This window comes from Nerophis ophidion, linkage group LG09, assembly GCF_033978795.1.
Source record: "Nerophis ophidion isolate RoL-2023_Sa linkage group LG09, RoL_Noph_v1.0, whole genome shotgun sequence".
NCBI classification, from domain to species: domain Eukaryota; kingdom Metazoa; phylum Chordata; class Actinopteri; order Syngnathiformes; family Syngnathidae; genus Nerophis; species Nerophis ophidion.
This window is the reverse complement of record NC_084619.1, coordinates 39,517,342-39,543,593: the sequence shown is the minus strand read 5'-3', so window position 1 is coordinate 39,543,593 and position 26,252 is coordinate 39,517,342. Positions and strand designations below refer to the sequence as shown.

Genomic DNA, 26,252 nt, shown 5'->3' with positions numbered 1-26,252 from the left:
TAAGGGCAGATATCATAATTTTATATTGCTTTCTGTTCCTTTTCATTTGAAATCATGTTGATAGTTGTTTTTTTGTAAGACTTCAAATGAAATAAATTATAAAATAAATAAATACTTTTAATCCCAGTGTAGGATGAATATAAAGCATATCAAGCTCGCAAATATATGAACAAATATTTTTTATAGTCTACCATTTTGACATTATGATGGCTGTGTTCTGTGAAAACAAACAAATATAACAACACTATAGTTAGCGTTAAAGGAATAATATTAAAGACCGAAATGGGGCCACACACAAAATCTTGTTTAGGGCCACAAAAAGCCTGTAGTGTACCCTCCATGCATATAGTCAGGATACAGAAGGTGCAGAGAAAAACAATGTTGTAGTGTTATTTGCTCATACAGTAACGCCGTCAGAATAATGAAAAATTAAGACAGGGCTGTCCAAACGTTTTGACCGGGGGGGACGCATCGGGCTAAAAAATATTTGACGGGGCACCGAAAGCTGACTGCATGTAAAGTAATTACATGTATATATATATATATATATATATATATATATATATATATATATATATATATACTATATAATTATTAAAGTTGAATATTATGAGCATGTGTAAGTTCAACTGCTACATTGTTTACCTTCGTGACGGCTTCCTTCAAGTGTTGTAATCGATCAGAAATATCAAGCAGCAAAAATGTGCCAAACATGGATAAGTGTGGAAGGACTTTTTTGCATGTAATGGATGTAATTTTGATTTTATATATATATATATATATATATATATATATATATATATATATATATATATATATATATATATATATATATGTGTTTGTTGACATTTTGTGCTGGTGGATTTTTTATTTCCTGCGCCATGACTAGGGAAGGTGCTTTTGGGTCATTTAAGTAAATGCTGTGCCCACTGACTGAAGAAGGTTCATTCTGTGATCACTGGCCTCTGTAACGTTGTCCGCAAGACAGCGACAAATAAGCACCCATCAAACCACCAGATAATTACATTTAACATGTAAACACCCTGCCCCGTCAGATTGCTTGTTGTACTTGTTCGATTTTGGCCCACTGGCCGTAGTTTGGACACCCCGAGTTTAACATTAGGAGCAGCTAAAAAAACTAAACATTGTGGATTTTAAGTCATGTTTCTTTTAATTAAGCCGAGCTTATATAAATGTACATTTAATGATCAGAAATTGTGCCGGTCATATTTAAAAAATTCATTACGTTAAAAAAACAAAAACAGAGGATACAGTCTAAAATGGAATTTGGAATTACAATCACAATGTTGGAGAAAAAAGATGACGTTTGTGTGCAAATGTAAGTACGGAAAACAACACACATCCATCAATCCATCCATTTCCTACCGCTTATTCCCTTTTGGGGTCGCGGGGGGCGCTGGCGCCTATCTCAGCTACAATCGGGCGGAAGGCGGGGTACACCCTGGACAAGTCGCCAACTCATCGCAGGGCCAACACAGATAGACAGACAACATTCACACTCACATTCACACACTAGGGCCAATTTAGTGTTGCCAATCAACCTATCCCCAGGTGCATGTCTTTTGAGGTGGGAGGAAGCCGGAGTACCCGGAGGGAACCCACGCATTCACGGGGACAACATGCAAACTCCACACAGGAAGATCCCGAGCCTGGATTTGAACCCAGGACTGCAGGAACTTCGTATTGTGAGGCAGACGCACTAACCCCTCTGTCACCGTGAAGCCAACAACACACATGACAAACAATAAAGCTTTGTGTGTGTGTGTGTGTGTGTGTGTGTGTGTGTGTGTGTGTGTGTGTGTGTGTGTGCGAGTAAAGGTGTGGGAAAGGCGGGTAATGCACGAAAATACACGCAAAACACACAACTGGTCTCATCAAACAGTTGGAGGTAGGCCAAGTTCAATGGACACGGTCGTCAGGGCTCAGCCCTCCCCCTCCCCTCTCTCTCCCTCACGACCCCAACCCATCTATCCATATCCCACCCCCCACCAAGGCACACCAGGCCTCGAGGCACTCTACTCTTATGCCCTTTCTTCCTCATTCCTCACTCCCTCGTCTTCGACTTTTTCCTCACTTCCAACCCCCAAGTTCTCTCATCACCTAACTTTGTCTACCGGCCATTTCTTTGTATGGCAACGATAAATGTGTGTGTGTGTGTGTGTGTGTGTGTGTGTGTGTGTGTGTGTGTGTGTGTGTGTGTGTGTGTGTGTGTGTGTGTGTGTGTGTGTGTGTCTACACACATAGGTTTCTGTGGCTGTCAGTACGTTCATACTCACACTTTCCAGTGAGTCATGAAACAAACAGGAATTAATGAGGTATTAAGGACCGCCATAAAACATTTCAAGACAATAAAAAAATCTAATATGGTGTGTGTGTGTGTGTTTGTGTGGGTGTGTATGTACTCCAGCGGACATGTGTCCTCTATTGGAAAAAGGAACAAAACTTAAGATGTACTGTAGGAAGAAAAAAGAGCAAATGGACCTTGGGTTAAATTTAGTCACCCATTATTAGGCTACTTATATTTTTGAGGATTAATTTGATTATTGAACTACTCTGTCAATATCCAATAAAATGTTAATATCTACAAAGTTCAGTGCGCAGGTTGTGTTATGTGTGAAATGTTTGTTGATTTTGTGTGCTGGTCGAATTGTGTTATTCTGTGCCATGACTAGGGAAGGTTGTTTGGATTGGGTCATTTAAGTGAATGCTCTGCACACTGACTGTAGAAAGTACATTCTGTGATCACTGACCTCAGTCTCTCATGTTGTCCGCAAGACAGCGACAAAAAAGCACCCATCAAACCACCAAATATTTACATTTAACATGTCAACGCCATGCCCAGCCATATTGCTTTTTGTACTTGTGCCCGCCGGCATCTCCGATTTCAGGTTAAACTTAGACACCCATTACTAGGCTACTTATATTTTTGAGGATTCATTTGATTATTGAACTACTGTGCCTATATATCATAAAATGTTAATGAACCTCAAAGCTAAAAATTAAAAAAATAAAACTGAGGTTTTGGCTTTCTTGGGAAAATATCTACTGTATGTGTGCTATTGGACAACTTTTAGTGTTCACATTTATTATGCAAATACATTTCCCATCACACTTGGTTTTCTTCATCTGTTAAAGTGAAAATAACAAGTCAAAATGTCAAAAACAATATAGTCGGCTTTATTTTCAATAACAACCAAAAAGTCTTCTATCCATGGAACCTTGGTACATATTGTCAGTTTTTTAATCTGTTGATGATCAACTGTTTGTCCAAATGCAACCACAGCCTGCGAGAAACTGTCCAGAGCAATGCTGGACAGCTTGTGGTCAGCATAAATCTCCAGTTTAAGATGTTCTCAGAAGGGTTTAGGTCAGGAGTGGAAGGTGGCCCTGACCACGCTGTAGACTACTTCCATGCATGCCATGGAGGCGAATGTCCTGCATTCAAATATGTGTATCTTTGTGAAAGATGTACCATTGCTTGAAGAACAAAGCAATTGTATTCTGCCTCTTATTCAATACGATGAGCACATTCAAAGACAAGCTACAATTCTACACACCTTGATCTCCTTGGGACACATCATCCCTCCGTAATACATACATCCATCCATTTTTTACCGCTTATTCCCTTTCGGGGTCGCGGGGGGCGCTGGCGCCTATCTCAGCTACAGATAAGCTCAAATCCAATAGGTAAAAGGGATGTAAAAAGGCCAACGCTGATCAATTGAAGTAAATCAATGAATTGAATGATAAACAAAAATCAACTCAACCATTTGTATGTTTTAGTTTTCTTTGTATCTCATTTTCAAACGGGGCGCAAGAGGGTTCACTCTTTGCACCGCTCTCAGCACCTGAGCGTGTTTATTCAATAGCAGAATTACAAACGTTTGTAAATGAACGAAGTGAACCCTCTTGTCAGTCATTTAAATAACCGCGAGCTTGCTCACACAGTATGCACCTAGAAAAGCCTTGCAAAGTGACAAAATTAGGACAAAAAAAGAGGATTGCAGAGTCAAATGTGTGGGAATATTTCGACTTCCAACCGAATGGGCAAGATGATCCCATCAACACAGACGAACCAGCCAATACGCCGAATTTGTTGGAAAGTGACGGCAACAAAACAATCGACCGACTCTGTTTTTCCAACTGGGTAACAAACTGCACTTCAAAATGATCAGTATCTTTTAAAGTGTCATTTTTACTAACAGAGTCCAGTTTCTTTACTTATTTACTGACTGATCATATTTCTACAGTAACTAAGATTGAAACGATGTACAGAACGTCAGGAATTTAGTTAATTGTTGATCATTACATCCCAAATAAGCATCAATTTTATACACCCTGGGTGTTAGAAATGATGCATAAAAATGATGATATACTCAAATACTCACTTGCCTAACATCTGTGCAAGGAGTTAAAATATACAATGAAATGCGCGCGCACGCACGCACACACAAACACACACACACACACGCACGCACGCACGCGCGCGCACGCACACACGCACACACACACACACACACACCCACACACACACACACACACACACACACTAATGCACACAAAGTTGTTTCTTTATGTTAGTATTTATCAAAGGGCAACTACAGTTCAAGGAAGGTGTCCTTCTATTATTTATTCAACCAGAATTATGTCCGGGGTGATGTACTTATATTAAATATTAGATTTTTTTTGTCTTTCAACTGCATGCTGTTAAAATTGAGTGACATTTTAACACCAGTTTTAGTTTAACAAAAAATAAACATGCAGAAAATGAGGTATGTTCAACCTACAATATATATTGTTGGCTGAGATTTAACAAATTTGACTCCAGCAAAAATAAACATATTTTGCTAATAAAACTGCTTTATTTTGTTGGTGTGTTGTATTTACACTAACAACATATTTGTGCTATCTTCCCCCATTTGGTCCACACACAGTAGAATATGTGTTAATAAGATACACACATGCGTGCAGGAACGCCCACAGGGGAAAGAGAGAGAAAAATAGCTAAAAAGTACATTTTAGCCATTACATTTTGGGGAGATAAATTATCCATTAGATTTCATCATAACTTACAGGGCAATTACATCAAGAAAATGATAGCGGGCACAGGATCAATTATTCATGCTCTTGGCCTAAGACCAAGCATCGCACGCACGCACGCACGCACACACACACACACACACACACACACACACACACACACAAACGCACACCACACACACTCGCACACACACACAATCGCACACACACACACACCACACACACACACACACACACACACACGAAAAAATGGTCCATCAGTTCATCCTACGACCTAAAAAAGCTCATTTGCTTAATAATTTACCTGTACTGTGGTGTGGATACAGTTACCCAGTTCAATATGATCAACTTTGAAGTGAACGGCAGTCACAGGTGTATACAGTATATATGTGAAGTATGAAGATGTGTGAATATTTGTGAGTTGAAGAAGGGCAACAAGAAAACACACACTGTAAACACACACAATCACACACTTCATGCATCACGTTTCTTTTGTCATCAGGACCTCACAACACTTGGAGGATGTGGAATAGTAAGCTGGGGATAAAAAGATGATGCAAGAAAGGAAATATGAAAGGCAAACCTCAAGATTTATGCCTGTTGGGGCCACCTTCAATCTGTGTTTGGATTTTAATTGTACTATGATGATAAATGATAAATGGGTTGTACTTGTAAGGCGCTTTTCTACCTTCAAGGTACTCAAAGCGCTCTGACACTACTTCCACATTTACCCATTCACACACACATTCACACACTGATGGAGGGAGCTGCCATGCAAGGCGCTAACCAGCACCCATCAGGAGCAGGGTGACGTGTCTTCCTCAGGACACAACGGACGTGACGAGGTTGGTACTAGGTGGGGACCCTCGGGTTGCGCACAGCCACTCTCCGACTGCGCCACGCTGTATTTCATTGACTTGTTTTATGATTGTACCCTTAAGCTGTGTTTCCATGCATGCATATGGCTAAATGTGTGCATAATTGGCAACACACACACACACATACACACACACAAACACGCACACACACACACACACACACGCACACACACACTGACATTCTTATATTTGTTACCTTCTTGAGACCTCCAAAAAATGCCTACCTTTTTAGGACCACCCTTTCTAGACATTTAAAAAGCTTGTATTTACAACATTAATAATATATACAAACTATGCACAAATAAGAGAGGTTTTTGTTAAAACATTTGTTGGAATTTCACAAGTAAAATGGTCACAATTTCACAAGAAAAACTTTGGCAGTATTATAATAAAAGTCGTCATTTTACTCGAGCGGTAGAAAATGGATGGATGGAAGAATGGCAAGTCAAACTTTTACAAGAAAAACTGAAAATTTGAGCTGTGTTATGATAAAAGTTGGAATTTTACTCACTAACAGTCACAATTTTACAATAAAAAGAGGTGTAATCTTACTAAACAAAAGCCACAATTTTTAAGGAAAACTTAAAAAAGTTGCCAATATTGTAACAATAATCCAAATTTTACTTGGCAAAATTAGGACAAAAGTCACATATTTACTCAAAAAAGTTCACTATTTACAAGAACAAGAAAAAATGGCGATATTGTGATAAAAGTCAGAATTTTAAATGACAAATGTCACCATTTTGCATTAAAAAAGTAATAATTTGACATGAAAAAGTAATATTTTTACGAGAAAATATTGCAACGCAGAAACAGAAAGAATATGAGAAAGTTTTCCCAGTTTTATAAGAAAAAAGTAGACACATTGTTAGAAAAAACTGCTTATTACAGTATGTCTCTATATACATATTTATTTATTCATTTTTATTCATTTTGGCCAAAGGTGGCACATTTCAATTTCTTACCAACACTTATTTCATATGTTGGCCAGAGGGGTAGCACTTAAATTTTTTACACACACTTGTTATTTCATATGTTGACCAGAGGGGGAGCACTTTTAAAAATCCTTCCTTTTAGGGACCACCCTAATTTTAATAGATTTCACCACCAGGGGTGCAAATGAGACACTCTCTATTAGATGCAATGGTTTTTCCGTTTTGGGACCATTATTTTGGTCCTAACTTGTTCATCGTTCCTCATATGGAAGGTACTTTTCCTTGTTGATATCTCAAGAGGGGTAGAAATACAAGAGCACACACACACACACACACACACACACACACACGCAATTTTTCTCCAATTAATGACTGCATCATCTTTATCAACTAAAGGACAAATTTAAAAAATTGGACCTAACGCAAGTCAACCAGAGGGAAAAAAAAAATATTTAAATGTTGAAGAAAAGTGACAGTTGACGTGCAAAATAAATGGGCTGCCAAAGAGAGAGAGGGCGATGGGCATTGAGAAAGCATTTTACAATGTCAGCTGACCCATATAGGACCCAGCCAGATGGTTTGTTGTCTATATTGTGTGTGTGTGTGTGTGTGTGTGTGTGTGTGTGTGTGTGTGTGTGTGTGTGTGTGTGTGTGTGTGTGCGTGTGTGTGTGTGTGTGCGTGTGTGTAAGACAAGTGCTGTAATGAGGGAACAGGCGAGACATCATGTAAATTAAATATGTCCAATCTCTGGCTGTGCTCTAAATCATCACAATTAAAAATAATGCAACTTTCATTTATATTAGCCTGAAAAAAACATCCATCGCTCTCTCACACACATCTCACCCTAGGCACAAACACACAGCACACGTACACAAGCATGAAAACACCCCCTGACATGCGGGCTTTGACAACCGTGGCTGATGTGCACCGCGAACGCGCATAGTAATAGGCCAATCAAAAATGCAAAACAATTGGCAATTACTGTGAGGAACTAATGGTCATTAGAATTTACAACTAGGTAATGAACTAAAGTCTGCCCATCGCATGCATATTCATAAAGCTATTTGAGCTTTGAAGATTAAAGTAGCGCTTAAAATTCAAATGAGCGTCCGCAAATTATCTAGAAAAGTCAGTGCTGCTGCTGGTGGCAGTTTGTATGTGTGTGTGTGTGTGTGTGTGTGTGTGTGTGTGTGTGTGTGTGTGTGTGTGTGTGTGTGTGTGTGTGTGTGTGTGTGTGTGTGTGTTTTGGGGTGTGGGGTGCAATTTATGAGTGTAAGAAAAAAGCATTCCTGTGACTGTTATTTGTCATTGTTTGTGACATTGTGCCAGTTTGTGCATTTTTATAGTACAACTGCAAATACTTTTAAGAACTCATATTAATAATTTTGACAAATGATACTGTGAAGAAAGAGTAGCGTGTTTTTTTTTCACAATGAAGAAGATGTTACTGACCACCTAACCTTATGATTAAGTGAATTATTTTGCATGTTATGTACAGTATATGTCTGACAATGACAACGTCAATTAATATGCGTCATGGAGTGAAAATTTGGATTTAAAGATGTGCATGTTCTGCACAGTCAGCTTTAAGAATTTGCTAATGTCTTATCAAGTTAAATCATATGCATATTGTAGATATGTGTGGAAAGCTGCATTGACACGCCAGATTGCATACATTGTGCTCGTGTGAGTTTGTACGAATTACACACAAAATATACAACTCCCATTCATGAATTATAAATAAATAATAATAAATAATAAATGTCATGTAAATTAAAATAAATGTGAATATTAAATGTGTTAAGCTATTTAAATGATTTTTGCTGCAACCTATTTTAAGTTGATAACCTAAAAATAAAATAATTTTATAATGTGGGTAGACCACCAGTGCTATGGCTGCAACGATTGATTATGTTAGTAATCAGGTAATCTATCATAAAGCTTTTTCGATTAATTGAGTGTCATTTTAGAGACAATAGTTGACAAGGTGCTGAAAAAAATCCATTCACATCTAATTTGCCATTTTCATATGATGTGATTTTTTTATTTAAAAGTTTAGGAATCAATTTTCAAAAGTTTTTTTCAGGCCATCTCCAGTTTTCTTAATTGCAGATATTGAATTGCAGGAATCAGTTTAAATAAAGAATCCACAACAATCCAACAACAACCCAACAATCTGAATCCTATCGTGAGTTTTTGTAAGATTCACATTGCTGTTTGTTAAAATAAATACAAATAAATCTGCTTGCCATAATTTACATAATTAAAAAAAAAAAAATTTTTAAATCATCAACACTGAAATAGCACTTTTAACATGTGTGTATTAGATTTTAAAAAAAGAAAAAAACTGCGCTGTTCACAGCCACTTTCACGTGTGCTCTATTTCAACGGCTGTGCAGAAAATATATTTGCATTTTTAAAGTTCCGGATACTCCAAGCGGTCCATATTTTACAAATGTTTATTCGTTACACTCAAGGATTAATCGGAGGAACAGACGATACAAATCAAAGCTTTTTCTAATCAATTAATCGTTGCAGCCCTAATCAGTGCAATATTGTACTTTAAAGATGGATCCTATTCCATAAGGCAATCAACACGCTTTTCATTGACTGGAGAGAAAGATGTCAAGTGCAGATTGCAGACACACTGTAACGGATTAGACCCACTCAATAACACAGGGTGTGTGTGTGTGTGTGTGTGTTATGATGTGTGTGTGTGTATCATTTATATAGGTCAGTAAATGATCGCTCTCTCATAAATGCAAAAACTACCAAAGGATCACCCGTCTTCCTTGTTCCGTGTTCTTGTATTCAGACGTATCAGTGTATGTCATAATAGCTATACTTAGAAGGCGTTGATAAATATGTGTGTGTCGAGTGTGTGTTAAAAAACTGGCCTGTAATCCACTGGCACATATAAATAAACTTTGTAGCGTATAAACAGTTTTATGAAGCCTTCAAGATAATAAGAGAGTAACATGTGCAACCCCTGAGCAGTCTGAGTGTGCGTCTGTATAGAAAAAAACACACCCAGTGAGCAGCAAGTGAGCCAAAAACAGCCGCTTTCCTCTCTTGCCACGAGGAGTAAATGTTGCATGGACGCTGAATTGCCTCGATAAACACAAAAGAATGTGATCAATAAACAATCTGCCCTCATCAGTGCAATGCAAAGTAGTGCTGAAGCCAGGGATGCCACGGTAAATAGTGCCGACTCGGAGATCATGTTGATCTGTTTGCCATCGTTTTATATGTGGGGGGTCTGCTGTGGTCAACCATCTGCGGCCTGTGGTCTTAGGGATCAGCTGTCAATCAAAGAGTTGGGCAACGCAATGTGATCACTTTTGCTCTTTTGTTATTTCACCCAACTCAATGTTGCTGCTATCTGTTTTGTCTATAGCTTTTATTCCCACACATGGGTCAGATTACTTCCTGCCATCGACTTCATCACCTTAGATTCACCTTAAAGGCCTACTGAAATGAGATTTTCTTATTTAAACAGGGATAGCAGGTCCATTCTATGTGTCATACTTGATAATTTCGCTATATTGCCATATTTTTGCTCAAAGAATTTAGTAGAGAACATCCACGATAAAGTTTGCAACTTTTGGTGCTGACAAAAAAGCCTTGCCTTTACCGGAAGTCGCAGACGATGACGTCACAAGGGTGAGGGCTCCTCACATATACACATTGATTTTAATGGGAGCCTCCAACAAAAAGTGCTATTCGGACCGAAAAAAAGGCGATTTCCTCATTAATTTTAGCGAGAATGAAAGATTTGTGTTTGGGGATATTGATAGCGACGAACTAGGAAAAAAAAAAACGCGATTGCATTGGGACAGATTCAGGTGTTTTTAGACACATTTACTTGGAGAATTCTGGGAAATCCCTTATCTTTTTATTGTGTTGCTAGTGTTTTAGTGAGTTTAACAGTACCTGATAGTTGGAGGTGTGTCTCCACGAGTGTCTTGACGCCAGTGTCTCAGGGGAGTCGACGGCAGCTATGGACGGCACAAGCTCAGCTGATCTCCGGTAAAAAGCGACTTTTTACCACAATTTTCTCACCGAAACCTGCTGGTTGACATTCCGTCGTCATTCATATTTGCTTGACCGCGCTCTGATCCACAGTAAAGTTCCACCTCCAGGAATTTTAAACAAGGAATCACCGTGTGTTTGTGTGGCTAAAGACTAAAGCGTCTCAACTCCATCTTTCTACTTTGACTTCTCCAATATTAATTGAACAAATTGCAAAAGATTCAGCAACACAGATGTCCAAAATACTGTGTAATTATGCGGTTAAAGCAAACGACTTTTAGCTGTGTGTGTGTGCAGCGCTCATATTTCCTAAAAACCCGTGAAGTCTTGCGTACACGTCATCATTACACAACGTTTTCAAGACGAAACTCCCGGGAAATTTAAAATTGCAATTTAGTAAACTAAAAAGGCCGTATTGGCATGTGTTGCAATGTTAATATTTCCTCATTGATATATAAACTATCAGACTGCGTGGTGGGTAGTAGTGGGTTTCAGTAGGCCTTTAAACAGCTCATGCTGTCATTCCACTATACAGGATGTAAAGGAACTTCATTTTCCAATCCATATTTAGCTGTAAAGCACCCTGTAACCGAATTAAAATCTTGTTTCAGTACTTTGACGAGGGATGGGAATTAAAAAACGGTTCTTGTTGAAAACCAGCACATTTTTGGTAACAATTCCCTTATTGATAACTGTGAGCACACATGACATCGCAAGCACAGCCTTAACATTTTTCACAAGAAAGAAAGCAAAAGGGCAACTTTAGAAATTGAGAAAAGACCAGCAGAAACATTAGCAGACTCACTATGTGAAAACGTTGAATGAATGTCGCGGTTTCAATGTCTGAGAGACGGAAGTGAATCACCAACAGCAGCGACGGCAAAGTCAGCATGTCGTCTGCTGATAATACTGCAGGAAACTAACCAACTAACACTGCCTACGGTGAGGCTGAGAGACAGTTTGCACGCCTCCTTCCTGTCTGAGAGGTGTTCTCCACAGCTGGAGACACCGTGATTAATCAGAAATATCGCGCATGCTTCCTAAAAAGCAAAATAATAGGTAATGTTCATAGTTGATGGTTGACAAATTGCGCAGCGTACATGACTTACTTGTATTTGTCTTTCACTGATGAAGTTGTTACTTTTGAGCGCTCAACACTGCACATTTGAAAAAATTATATTTTTCATTTATATTTGAAAAATATTAAACATTTTACTTGACATTTTTATTTTTATTCTATGGTTATTTTCGAAAAAACATATTTTTTTCTGCCAGCCAATCAAGGCTGTGGTCTTTCAAGACCTCACTGTTGTGTTTGTATACTCGTGTTTTCTTTCCCCCGAAACTAAACATATTTGTTGCTAATCAAATTGTTTGCTTTTTTTTTTTTATCCAAATGAAAATCAATAAGAGAATCGATAAAGAACCAAATCGTTAAGCAAAAAAAGTGTAACATCATAAGGCAATAAACTGAGCACCATCAAGGAGTCAAATATGATGTACAACAGATACCACACACAACACTGAGGAGGCCATGAGCAGCTCCTTCAGCAACAGTTCAGGAAGGAGCACTACAGTAAGTCATTCCTCTTTACAGTAATAAGACTTTACCACACCTACTGTAACCTCAGCACAGTCTCATTACCCCATTATTATTGTTTTTTTTTCTTGAATCACTCTTATGTGTCTATTAGCATAAATGCCATCTAGTTAAAAGTCATTGCTAAAACTCACTCCTGTTACATTACAAATGCTACTCAAAAGAGCCATTTTCAAATTAAAACCTTGTACAAAAATGTAATAAAATTTGCCTGAAATGGGTCAGAACATATTTTGAGCATTTTAATGTGTGTAATCAGATTTTGAGTTAAATCCAATAGAATTAGATGAATTCAGCCATCTTCACTTTTTATTTTAGCAAGTACTGTGGTACCTCAACCTGTAGGTTCCTCAACTTACAAGTATCTTGAGATAAAAGCTGTGTATCGGCTTGTTTTCATGATTACTTTGTGAGCGTAGTTCACATTACGAGAGCCTCCATGCCGTTAGGGGGAGTAGTAAATGTTAAATGAACGTCGGAGGAGCCACCTCTAAACATCCGGTCTCCTCACCCGCATTGTATTATAGCTGAAAATGGACATATGTTTGTTCTCCAACCATAGAAACTTTGAGAAAAAGAAGAAAAATATATTATTTGAAATAAAGAAAGAAGTGCTATCGTGACCAACACGAGGCAGTTCAAGCCTAGCAATGCTTGTTGGCAGAATCAAAGAAGGAGGGTCCAGCTATAAAAAAAACAAGTCTTTTTCACGGTAATATGGAGATTCAGTTGGAAGGAGGCACGTGAGCAGCATGTATATCATTATAATTTTCTCGATACTGATACCAACATCAATACCGGTATTTATCGGTACCTTTATCGGTCCTATACATAATTGGTGTAAATAAAGATATGAAAAAATGAATTTTTTATTACAATTTTTATTAGCACAAGCGGTTGTACACCACCAACATCATGTAACATCTCATAGCAGGGAAGTTTTTTGTTTAGGTTATTTTTCTATCAACACCTGCTTTTTAAGTCTTAAAACAACACAACTACTCTGTGTTTTCAGTGCAAGGTGCAATGATGCAGTTGTCATCATCAGCACACACATCCCTAACTGTTTCTATTAATTACAATTACACTCAGCTGGAAATAATATTCATTCATGTGCAGAGCACAGACCTTTTACATGATATATAATCAAATATATGACATAAATCAATACAATTGTTGGGTGGGTGTGCATCTTGTAACAATAGGAATTGTTATTTTTGTTTAAATTGAAGACGGACGTATTTGATTGACAGACCGGAGGCCATATTGAGTGTTGACAGCTACTGATGTATGTGTGTGTGTGTAGTGTGCATTATATGTATAAAAAAGACCCAGTGAGCAAGTGTAATGCTCAATAATCCAGTTTGTAGAGTCAAGAGACAGAACGAACTGAAACACATTTCTGCAAGGCGTGTTGGAGTGATGTCAGACAGTGACAAGAGACCTGTCAGGGGATGTGATCTTGCTTTAGAACAACTTTAGGGATTATTATATTACTTCAATTATTCACTTTTTTGAGTGAATTAATATTGCCCTGTGGATAACTGGATCGCTACAAGGACTGTTGATAAAGTGTGCTAGCAGTGGTCATGAGTAAAGTGCATTCACTTTAAACTGAGAGAACGTGCATGACTTTAAATAAACTTTTGAGGCGGAAATATTGTTGTGGTACAATTGTTTGTGGTGTTGCTTCCTTATTTGTTATTATTCAAAGCTGGTTTTAATGTGTACTGTAGCAGTGGCAGCTTGTTGACTTTGAGGGACTTTTGTGGAGGAAATATTATTGTTACAAACTTCTGTGTGGTTTTGCTTCCTTTTTGTGATTACAGTGTGTCCTTCTGGACCGACCCAATTAGGAAGCGGTACCAAAAACTACCGGTACCTACTACTAGATACATCCCTACTCTTGAGAAGTCTGTTCTACCAAGTTGACGACCAGCGTTCAAAGCAGCACTTCTCACGAGAACTCCCCAGACCATAAAAGCGTGGTGTGAGCTCAGGGAAGGACAACTTCCGCTGTAGTTCTAGAGTAAAATATTCCATCCATCCATCCATTTTCTACCGTTTGTCCCTTTTGGGGTCGCTGGAGCCTATCTCAGCTGCATTCGGGCGGTAGGCGGGGTACACCCTGGATTCAACCATCATAAAGAAACCGTCTCTCAAATACAATAAGTATTGAGAATGGGCACTAATAAATTAGTGAAGCAGCTGGTGGTTCTGAAAATTTTAAATATTTTACCTGTGTATTATTTGTGAATATACTGATTACTGTAAATACCGTACCACTATTACTTGCTTTCAAACAAAAAATCTTATCTCAAAGTTTGATTGATCTTTTTAACAGGCATGTTTCATGTTAATATTGTGGTGTTTGGGGAGAACCAAGCATGGACTAAACTTATTTTAATCAATTTCAATTGGGAGGGCAGCTTAAAAATACGAGTAATCCGAGTTACAAGCTTGGTCATGGAACGCAACGTGCTCGTAGGTTGAGGTACAGCTCTATTTTTTGTATGTCTAATTGCAGGTATTCTGTCACATATTTTTCGTTCACTAACATATTTTGACATATCATCATGGGTGTAGCACCAACATCTGGGCTTCCGGACACATCGTCGCCCAACGTCGTTGCATCAATACCTGATATGTTTAGGTTATTGAATGGATATGATTGAAACAAGCTTTTTAAAATCATATTTAAAAAAACAAATATAGGCTTTTGCTTTTTTAAATATTGGATTAACATATCTAAATAACCACCCAAAATGTTATTTTTAAAGAATAAAAATGTTGTTTTTACTAAAAAGTCCCCACAAATTCAATATAAAGTGGCCAGAATATGAATAATCATATATCCTGAAATTATTAGCTTAAACAGTATCTCCTTTACTTTAGATTGGAGAGTAGAGATGTTCTTACACACATAGGATTATCATCAGCAGATGGTATGAATCCTAATAATACTTTATTATTATCAGGATAATATTATAATTAGTGCATCTTCTGGGGGTTAAGTCTCCCCTTTGTCAGGCATTCCCCTGACAGTTTGTTTGTGTTTTAGTGTTTTCCTCTGCATTTGTCTTGGTTTCCTCTGTATGTGTAGTATTTACTGTCAGCCCTCTTATTTTGTCTGTTTCCTGTGTTTCTCCCTGAGCGTTTTTTCCCCTCAGCTGTGGCTGATTGGCACCTGGCCACACCTGGTGTCAATCAGCCCGCTCCTATTTGTACCTACTTTTGTCCTCCAGTCAGTGCTGGATTATTGTCTTATCATGTCGATCTTGCCGTTGCTACTTGTCGTGTTGTATCATATTGTGTCAATGCAGCGTTGCGGTAAGCTATATTCGATAGTGGTTTGTAGCTTACTGTCTTTTGTTCCTTGCTTCCAAGTTTGTTTTCATGTTACATGTACGACTTCTGTTTCCTGCTCGATACCTGCTAGCTTCCACGCTAGGCCTTTTTGTTTTTGCTAGCATGGAAGCTAAGGTCTGTTTATTTTCTAGTTCCCATGCTAGCTCTCTTTGTTTGTTATCCGCCTGTGCACGCGCTTTGTTGTACCCCTTTTGTTTGTTCTTGTTTAGTTTTAATTAAATTATGTTTTCTTATTCAATGCCTGCCTCCATCTCTGCATGTTGGGGTTTGACACAAACTAACTCTACCCTTGTTTCTAAGAAGTAATCACTGCTGTGTTTCTATCTTTAATCGAGGGTCTTTGAACGCACCACATTTATGTGCAAGGACATGCAAATATGCAACTTTTTTACAACTCTTCTCCACAGATGAAAGAAAGGTAAAAAAACAATAAATATATCACCTCATCCTTGTGTGTGAACGCTTACAGGTTAGCTTTGACTACAATATGACGTCTGTGTTGAGTGAAGTGTTTAAAGTAAGGTTGGACTCTATCCAGGTGGAACGGCCCATTTTGCATTTTCGATGAGGAGGTGTAGGTAGTCTCAGACATTCCTAATTTGACTGAAGCAACCTTGTTATTGGAATTTCACGGCTATATGTTTTTTTTAATATTAACATTTAGGACGTTTTTTGTTTTTTTTTATATATTTGGTCGAAATTATTTTTTTCAAACTTTACAAACCTCCAGCCCTCCCCTTGCTTGGAGACCTCGAATGCCTCATTTCCACTCACCCTCTCCCCACATTTGGATGCCCCAGCGTATCATCTAATTCTCATCAAAAATATACTGTTTAGAACATGATAGCATAATTTCTGCATTGCAATATTATTGTTAATATTGGTCAAAATCTTCCCTGTTTCTGCATTATTTCCATCTCCAAACCACACATTTCTGGGATTACAATAAATAACATGAACAGTGCCTAAAAAACACAATGCAATTTGTTGGCCACACCAGCAAGTTAATGTATTTGCTCTCATTCCACAGCTGATATTTCATGCATCCAGAAAGATATTTACGTTTACAACTCACAGCGCCCCCCGCAGCCCCAAAGGGAATAAGCGGTAGAAATGGATGGATGGATTTAAATAGTTTGTTTCTTGCCATACTGGAAGATTCAAGTTGAAAACGGCTACGCTTGAGTTCACTAATAAATCTTTCATTGGAAAAGAACGAAACAGGGTCCACAATGGATTAGTGATGGCAGCCTGTGTGTGAAATCTCTTTGTAGGCTCGCCGCGGCGTGAGAGATGCACACCAGTCACAACCGAAAGGGTGCAGTTTCAGTCGGCAGTGTTGGATTTACATGAACACAAGGGGGGAGATGAATGCATGAGTAAAAAAAAGAAAATGAATTAAAAAAACAAAAAAAAACAAAAGCAAGAGGCTGAGGATCTGATATCGAGCAAGAAAATAAGTGGGCCTTGGAGATGAACTAATATGTATTAAGGTGATTTGCATTAGCATTGACAAAGTGATAATTAGGAAACAATACATCACACACAGTTATCATATTAGCGGGCTTGGAATGGGAATAACTCATCATTGCCGTGCTAATGGATGCCATCGATAGTTTGAAGTGGGTCTCAGTACATTTTGAAGTTCATCACTAATAATGTCTGTGCTAATGAGCTAATATTGATAGGGTAGCACAGTTTGTGGGCCGATAACATCATCGGTCAATAGGATGAACAGTTATTTCTTCTGGCTCCATTTCAGCTCATTAACAAATGTCGTTACTGACATGGCCATCGAGAAAAGGGTTTATTCTTTATCTTGTGATGAGGCGCGCAATTGCCAATCGCATTCATAAAACAAAACAAACAAAAATAAATCCAAGTTATTAAATTATTAAACAAAGATTTTTATAATCAATTAAACTCGTGTCGGGATTAGAGATGTGGTCATTCACGCACACACGCACATGCACACGTTAAACTCTCTTTTGAGACATTAGTTATGCTTTTTTTGAATGAAATGCGCCTGAGGGATTATAATCACAATTTTGATCTCAGTCAGGGATTAATAGAATAAATGGACAAGAGAGGGTGCATAATGTGTGTGTGGGGCGGGGGGTAATGGGGAGGTATGCTGTTTTTTGCATCACTGATCACTGATTTGCTTATACAGTTCTTTCACACAAATGCATGCACACTCACGCTTACTCACACACGCACACACACACACACACACACACACACGCACAAACGCACACAAACACACCAACGCGTACACGCGAACACACGAGAAATGCATCCTCTCCACGGCCGTAGCTCTTTGATATGCAAATAGCGACGGCCTAGCACGAGTCCGGTGCTTTGTGCTTTTCGGAGCGTTGCAGCTGGAGCATCATTGTCGCACTCGGACCACAGATACACACATTTCACAACAAGCAGCCAGGGAGCCATCACATCATGCAGGCGGATCTGGACAACAAAAACAGGCCACAACAAAATGGAAATATAAAACTAAGCATCAAATATAGATCATATTTGCAGAAATTACTGCAGATATGTTAAGGCTGATACTGCTGTTGCACACAAAAACAATAAATCACAATGGATGAATATTTGGACCGTGCAACAGTGATTGAAGACGACGACACTTTCTATAACTGCTGAATCGAGCACAAAACGTGCTCTATTTGGAAAGAAGATATATTTGTGTTTAGAGTTCATTTGATGTCTGACTGGCTTCATTTACTGTAAGTGGAAATCAAATATATTAGTCGTGATGCGGCTTGAACACAACAAGTCAGCATGAATAAATAAAAACACACTAAGCGTCCCCCCTCTTCATTGTTTTGTCATTAGGAAGGTTGGGCGGCGCTAATCAAGGCTGAAGCTGCAGCAGGATTTTTTGGTGACATATTTACTTCGCCATGACAGTTTGGGGTCAATTAGGATGAAAGCAACGGGGCAGGAAGGGGAATACTGGCTTTTATCATCAGACTCGATGCGTTTGGGGTTTTTTTCAAACATGTGGCTGAGACTTGTTGTTTTTCTGCGATGCATCGTCACGCAGACGGCATACATCGCCCCGTTATACTGTTTTCTTCAGCGGTTTGAGTGCGCCGAGACGTTCCCACACACAACGCTATTGAAGCACCCAGATGCCTGCATTATGATGTAAATGTCTCTAATAACCCAGTTGAGTTGGCGAGTGTGTGCGTGTGGTTACATATATACTCACAGGCCTAAAAAAAGAAACCCTCTTTCACGCAGACAGATTTGTCAAAATGCAGAGGAGGTCAAAGGTGGAACGTGCTTTAGGCTGTCAATAATTTTCTTCTTTAGTGGGGTGTGCACACCTTGACTGCTTTATGACTTTCCACACAAACAAACTGGAGCACTTAGGATTTCTGGGAAAGGATATAATGTTAATGTGTGTATTTTTATTGTGTCTTTTACACGCTCTCTTTCTGCACGAGCTCATTTGCAATAGACAGGCGGCCGCTAAAAACTGCTGCTAATTAAAATGCACATGGAGGAAAGGATGGAAGCACAGCAAATAATTAGTGGCGTTAGGATGCTTTATATAGGTGACTCTTCCCCTCCGTGTTGTTTGATTGATTCACGATGCAAAGTGAGGCTTATTCTTCTATTTTACCTTGGAGGTTTGGTGCAAAGCAGGAGAAGAAGACGTTTAAAGGACTTACAGGCTGAATTTAGTTGGGTATGATGTGGCAATGGAAGAGGGGAAACCACACCAAGCGGACACATCTGCTCAGGCCACATAAGAGAGAGGCGAGCACACACACACACACACACACACACACACACACGTATTAAAAGCACACACGTTCTGCACGCCCAAACTCAGGAAGAAGCCGCACTACTCTCATGTCATAAATACACACACTTATAAGTGCACAAAAAAACTGACACAAAGGGCACTATGTGATTTGTGAGTTCTGATTTAGTCGGAAAACAAGAAATAGGCACTTTGTTCCAGCTGTTGCTCCCAACCCTCATCCTTACAAAAGCAAGACTCAACATGTCTTCTTAGACAACAGTAGTCCCCTTAGAACAGTTCAGTACTCCCTCCTGTCATGTGACGCTACAACACACACACACACACACACACAAAGAACACCATATGCTATCGCAAAACAACATAAATGTTGTGTTTTCCAAAGTAAACTAGACACTCTCAATAAAAAAGACAAGAAAATATCTCTACTATTTCTCAAGAAGGTTCTCATTCAAAAGTACAAAGTTGACATTTAAGAGGCTAAAAGTACACTTTTATATTACCACAAAGGGTTCAAGTTGACAAACGTGTGCCGTACACCCGGCATTAAAATGTTTCAGCTCATCGACGATAGGACATACTAATAGAAGTGTGTTATATGTATGTATATAATATGTGTATATATATATATATATATATATATATATATGTATATATATACACACACACACACAGATAATCATGTATATATAGACACACACACGTATATATATATATATATATATATACAATCACACACACATATACACACACACATACACACAGATATATATATATATATATATATATATATATATATATATATATATATATATATATATATATATATAGCCATTATGTATAATAGCAATAATAATGATATTTTCTATGATTATTGCCGTCATTTGTATTTTATCAATTTGTATTCACCATTTTTAACATCCTTTAGGATTTGACCTATGTGTACTGAGCTTATATTCTCTTTAATTAAGTGCTCAAGAACCCTTTTTCATCATGCTGGCACTATCAGGCTATTTAAGAGGGCCTTGCAATGTGAAGTACTTTGGGCTGTTATTCAAATTCTACTTTAACTGCTACTAATTGATGATGTACAGAAATGGACTTCAGAGTACAGAAAAGTTCCACACAGGGACCCCAGCGAGAAGATTTACCCTTTTAGGCACTTCTATTTTTTTTAAAGTCTAAGACGTGTGTTCAATGAGAAATTTTGTTCCTTAACCTCATTCACACTCCAAAGTTAAACTACAAACTCCTCAGAGAAGCTGCTTCTCCAATTGCGAGGCGCCATGTGCAAAACGCAGAGAGTCGCAGTGCATTATAGGAAGTGTGAAAGCAGTTTTGGTTACCTGGGAGGAGTTCCTGTTTGGGGTAGATTCCCCGAGGCGACGAGAAACGGTCGTCATCGTCGTCTGCCAGCGTGGCCTGGATGCCAACTTCCACGGGCCTCCTCCGACCGCGCAGGTGGCTCAAGGCGGGGGACGGGGTCAGGGCCAGGCCCGGGGAGGGGGAAGGGGGCTTGTCCAGCCCTCGGCCCACGGCCAGACAGGGCGGCCCGTGGCAGCGCTTCCTCTTGTGCTCGATGAAGAGCAAGATGTCCGCCAGGGGGAAGGTGGCCTGGCACTGTCCGCAGGTCAGCAGGTCCTGCTCCAGTGAGAGGTGAGGGTCGTGATGACCCGGCCGGGTGAGCCGGCCTACGATGGAGCCCGGACGGTGCCCGTTGAGACTGCCGCTCTCCTCCGAGTGCTCCGAGCAGCGCTCCGACAGCTCCTCCGATGAGATGACTGCCGCGGATCGAGCATCGGCTGCTGGCGATGAGGAGGCAGAGAAATAGGAGTGGGAGGATTGAGGAAGAGTGAGCAAAAGGAAGGAAATTAGAAAGCAAATACATCAATACATCTTTCCTTCCTTTTATATGAACTGAAGCGACCAAAACAACCAAAACTAAACAGATGCTTAGGAAACTTGCAAAAGTATAGTTTTAAGGCGGAAATGAAATGTATTTGCCAATGACTGGGAATATATTTGGCAGAAAAAGTGTAACAAACATGTTAAATGTGTGTTGAGGGTCTTACATTGACTTGTACACCAAGAACCCAAAATGAGTCATTCAACTCCATTCCTCACACCCCTTCCAAACGTAGACTTTTAAGAAGGCTTTTGTCCAACCTGCGGCGGGAAGGGCGTGGAGGGGGGGGTTGAGAATGAAAGAATCCTAATTCAGTGTCCTTTTTTAAAGAAGATCTCGCAGTCGGAGGTGAGGAGTGTGACGCCGAGCATGTTTTACCTTCTTTACTCGCCGCCCAATTTCACAATTTAATCAACTTAAAACCTACTGAGGATTCAAAAAATAGATTTTAATTGTCAATGTCTGGGTTGAATGGTACAGATTTTGTCTGATAAAAGAAGGGATGGGTTGGAGTGCATAGGAATGCAAGTCTGCGCGCGCGCGTGTGTGTGTGAGTGTGAGTGTGTGTGTTCTACGTTATGTGGACTTCACCCCCTCCAGGAATTATCAGTCGAACGCTGCACTCCTGCACACATGTGCGCGCAAACTGGGACATGAAGATAACGTGATAAATCCACCGCCATGACTCCCTTTCACCTCGGTATCATCCTCCACACGGTCCCCCCCACCCCTTCAACTATTTGTGATTTAACTTCGGGTCAGCAGCCTCACGCCCGTTACTCAGCGGGGGAAATGGCTCGGATGGCATCAGTTGACGCACAGACAGGATGTCCTAATAACACAATAAAACCCCCTTTGTTGCAGCGTGTTTGAGGATCATGAAGCACTTTTTGTGTAAATATTGCATTTCTATGTTTATTTTCAGGGACAACAACGAAACATTGGTTACACCCAGAAACAACATATCATGTAAATAGTATTACTTAAAATGGATAGTATTTTTGACAAATTTTGTTTTGGACGATTTAAGCTTTAATATATATATATATATATATATATATATATATATATATATATATATATATATATATATATATATATATATACATCACAACAATACATCACTTCATGCATATATATATATATATATATATATATATATATATATATATATAAAACAAAATTATATATATAATTGTAAGTTATTATCACACACTGTTATCTGCTGATTGACATTAAAGCATATAAACATAAAATGTGCATGAAGTGATGTATTGTTGTGATATGTGCAATAGTGGGTGCATGGGGGAAGGGGGTGCATGTAAGGAACCCCCTCCCCAGTCCACACACATCACCCATGAGTATGTGGAGGGATGGCAGTGAAAGTGATCAAGTTCAAACTATGAGCTGCATTCTATGATCATGCTCTGCCGCCTAGCGACAGTTTATCGCCATGGTAACTGTCAGTCAGCACCAACACACCCCCTCCCCCGCACCTCCACCCCCTAAAAAAAAAAAAATACATTTTAACACTAACAGCTGCATGGGCGACAGGGTGTCAACAAACCAAAACATAATCAAACACTGAAGCATAAAAATGCGCAAATATATTCATGTGTTTTCTTCTTTTTTAACTACTACTTGTGAGGTTGAAATACAACATAATAACTCACCCTGCAGTTTAATAACAAATTAATTTGTCTCCACGTCATATATTACAATTTAATGCCTATTAAAGGCGACAAATTACAACTCAGGTGGATTTTTATGTAAATAGTTTCACAATTAATGTTACTTACTTGTTTACGAATGCTGACATTTTGTAGTAAAACAAAATGGAAAACCATGAGGTTTGAAGGTCTCGACGAGACTGGTCTTTTAAATATAACTTGAAATGTGAACACTCCACTTTTAAGTTTGAATAATAAACAAAAGTCGAGAGAGAGGAGGGGAAAAAAGTGACAAAGTGAGGTTTTCTCCAGCACGCGCGGGAGTGCGCGCTCCCTCGCCGGTGAGGGGACGTCGTGCGCGCGCCTCCTCTGACCGGACCGACCGCGAGGGCACCGGACGTAAAAGACGTAAAGGAAACATAAATGTCGTCCTTTTTGTGGCTCTTATGCAATAAGGCGAACAAACTTACTGTCTTTTTTCCCCCCTTGTCGCACTTTCGGCACACTTTATCTGACCGCAGGTCCGAGCGGCACATCCAGGTGTTGTCACGCACAACCGAAAAGTGACCGAGAGCAAAAGCGTGGATATTATTATTATTATTATTATTATTATTTTTGAGGGTACTTACGCGAGAAATCCCGTTTACTTAAGTGCTGAGGTTTGCCTTGCTTGCGGCGAGACATGGTGGCTGGCGGCGGCGCTCAGTGCGGATCACACCGGGGAGAAGAGCCCGGGTTACGCATCGGAAACTCCGGTGGGACAAGAGAATGTCTTCATCCGGCGCCTTCGTCATCCACGGACAACAGCAAAAATAATCATTTGAAGGATGGAAAAAAGGACGACGACAACAACAACAACAAAAAAATCACAAATATGGCGAAGAGGCGAAGATGGATCGCGGGATCGCCTTCATGGCTTTTTTGAGAAAGAAGAGCGGAGAAAAGAGAGAGAGAGTGTGAGGATGGAGAGAGAGGAGAGAGGGGAGAGCGATGGAAGAAGAAAAAAAAATGGCAAAAGACCCCCCCTACGCCCCCCCCCCCCCCCCCCCCCACTACCACCACCCTTCCCCCACCCCCCCACCCCCGTGCAAGTTCAAGTGCACGGACGTGACGTTCCCGGCGAACTTGAACGTCAGGCGGTGGACGGACACCCGGCGCAGAAAAAAACATGGGCAGGGCCCAGGCGCCCGAGTGGGAGTGGGAGTGGGAGGAGGGACTCGCAATAACAACACCAATGGACGATCATTGGAGAGGGGAGGGGCGGGGCTGCACATGAGGAATAGACCCCGTGGAAGCCAATGGACACGAAGATCAGGGGGGCCGGACAAGACACACTTGGAAGGGCGTGCGTGCGTGCGTGTGTTCGTGTGTGTGTGTGTGTGTGTGTGTGTGTGTGTGTGTGTGTGTGTGTGTGTGTGTGTGTGTGTGCAGGAGAGAGAGAGAGAGTGAGAGGGGAGAGATGTATAATGAAAGCAATATGCAGAGAGAGAAAGAGGGGGCGGGGGGACGTGAAACAGGGCAAGAGGAGCCGCGGAGTGGGGCGGGAATGATACTCCCGTACACGCACGCACACACACACGCGTCTAAGGAGAACGCTTGTGTCGCGTGCGTCTAAAATACTTGGAAAACTTTAGAGTGCGTAATGGCCCAAATCCCACCAAGTCACCCGTGCACGCGCTGGCACGTCATTTCCACGCCCGTGGAATGATACCAGCGTGACCAGGTGAGAATCTAAATGTTCAAGTTGTATAGCACGTCGCGAAGGTAAAGATGACTTCACACCAAGTCATCTAAGTGCGTGTGCATGTGCGTGTGTGTGTGGCCCTTTTACACGAAGTGTCCACGAGAGTGTGTCTGCGTGTGCGTGTATGTGTGTGTGGCCCTTTTATCACGAAGTGTCCACGAGTGTGTGTGTGAGTGTGTGTGGGTGTGTGTGTGTATCTGCGTGTGTGCGCGTGTGTGTGGCCCTAAAGTGTCCACGAGTGTGTGTGTGTGTGCGTGCGCGTGTGTGTTTGTGTGCGTGTGTGTGTTTGTGGCCGTTTTTACACGAAGTGTCCACCAGTGTGTGTGCGTGTATGACCCTTTTTACACGAAGTGTCCACGAGTGCGTGTGTGTGTGTGTGTGTGTGTGTACGTGTGTGTGTGACCCTTTTTACACGAAGTGTCCACGAGTGTGTGTGTGTGACCCTTTTTACACGAAGTGTCCACGAGTGTGTGTGTGTGTGTGTGTGTGTGCGTGTGTGTGTGTGACCCTTTTTACACGAAGTGTCCACGAGTGTGTGTGTGCGTGTGTGTCTGTGTGTGTGTGTGTGTGTGAGTGTATGACCCTTTTTACACGAAGTGTCCACGAGTGTGTGTGTGTGTGTGTGTGCGTGTGGCCGTTTTTTACACGAAGTGCACGAGTGTGTGCGTGTATGACCCTTTTTACACGAAGTGTCCACGAGTGTGTGTGTGTGTGACCCTTTTTACACGAAGTGTCCACGAGTGTGTGTGTGTGCGTGTGTGTGTGTGAGACCCTTTTTACACGAAGCGTCAACGAGTGCGTGTGTGTGTGTGTGTGTGTGTGTGTGTGTGTGACCCTTTTTGCACGAAGTGTCCACGAGTGTGTGTGTGCGAGCAAATATGGACGGAAGAATAAGTAGAAGTTCGAGATGCGCCTGCAGGTTGGCGCTGGGACGGGGGGGGAGGGGGCGTGGGGGGGGCGCGAAGGGGAGAAGGAGGGGATAGAGTGAAGAAGATGAGGAAGAGGAGGGGTAGAGATTGTAAATAGTCTTGTAATAAAAGGGGCTTTGCTAATATAAGTCGGCAGCCTTTACATCGGCGAAGGCGCACTCGTGCTGCGTGGAGCGTGGAGGAGGAAGACGCCGCTCTGCGTGCGCGGTGAGAGGACGCGTGGAGGGGAAAAGTGGCTCGGGAGCAGCGAGAGAAGAAGAGCGCAGAGAAGGAGAGAAGAGCGGGAGAGCAACCTGCGTGTCGGCGCAGAGGAGGAAGATCCACGCACTGA

At 40.5% G+C, this 26,252-nt stretch overlaps 1 protein-coding gene across 3 annotated transcripts in view; it reads right to left on the bottom strand.

Moving 5' to 3' along the window:
• The window catches only part of bcl11aa (BCL11 transcription factor A a), a 77,406-nt gene extending 53,138 nt beyond the window's left edge, over positions 1-24,268 (bottom strand). The window contains exons 1-2 of one of the 3 annotated variants that reach the window (XM_061910989.1): positions 23,878-24,268; positions 21,019-21,477 (exon numbers count right to left, since the gene is read on the bottom strand). In XM_061910989.1, coding sequence (XP_061766973.1) covers positions 21,019-21,477; positions 23,878-23,932 — 514 coding nt within the window. In that variant the 5' untranslated portion in view covers positions 23,933-24,268. The remainder of the gene's footprint in view (positions 1-21,018; positions 21,478-23,877) is intronic. The other 2 variants (XM_061910990.1, XM_061910991.1) reach the window with 2 other exon arrangements.
• Between the last annotated feature and the right edge of the window lie 1,984 nt (positions 24,269-26,252).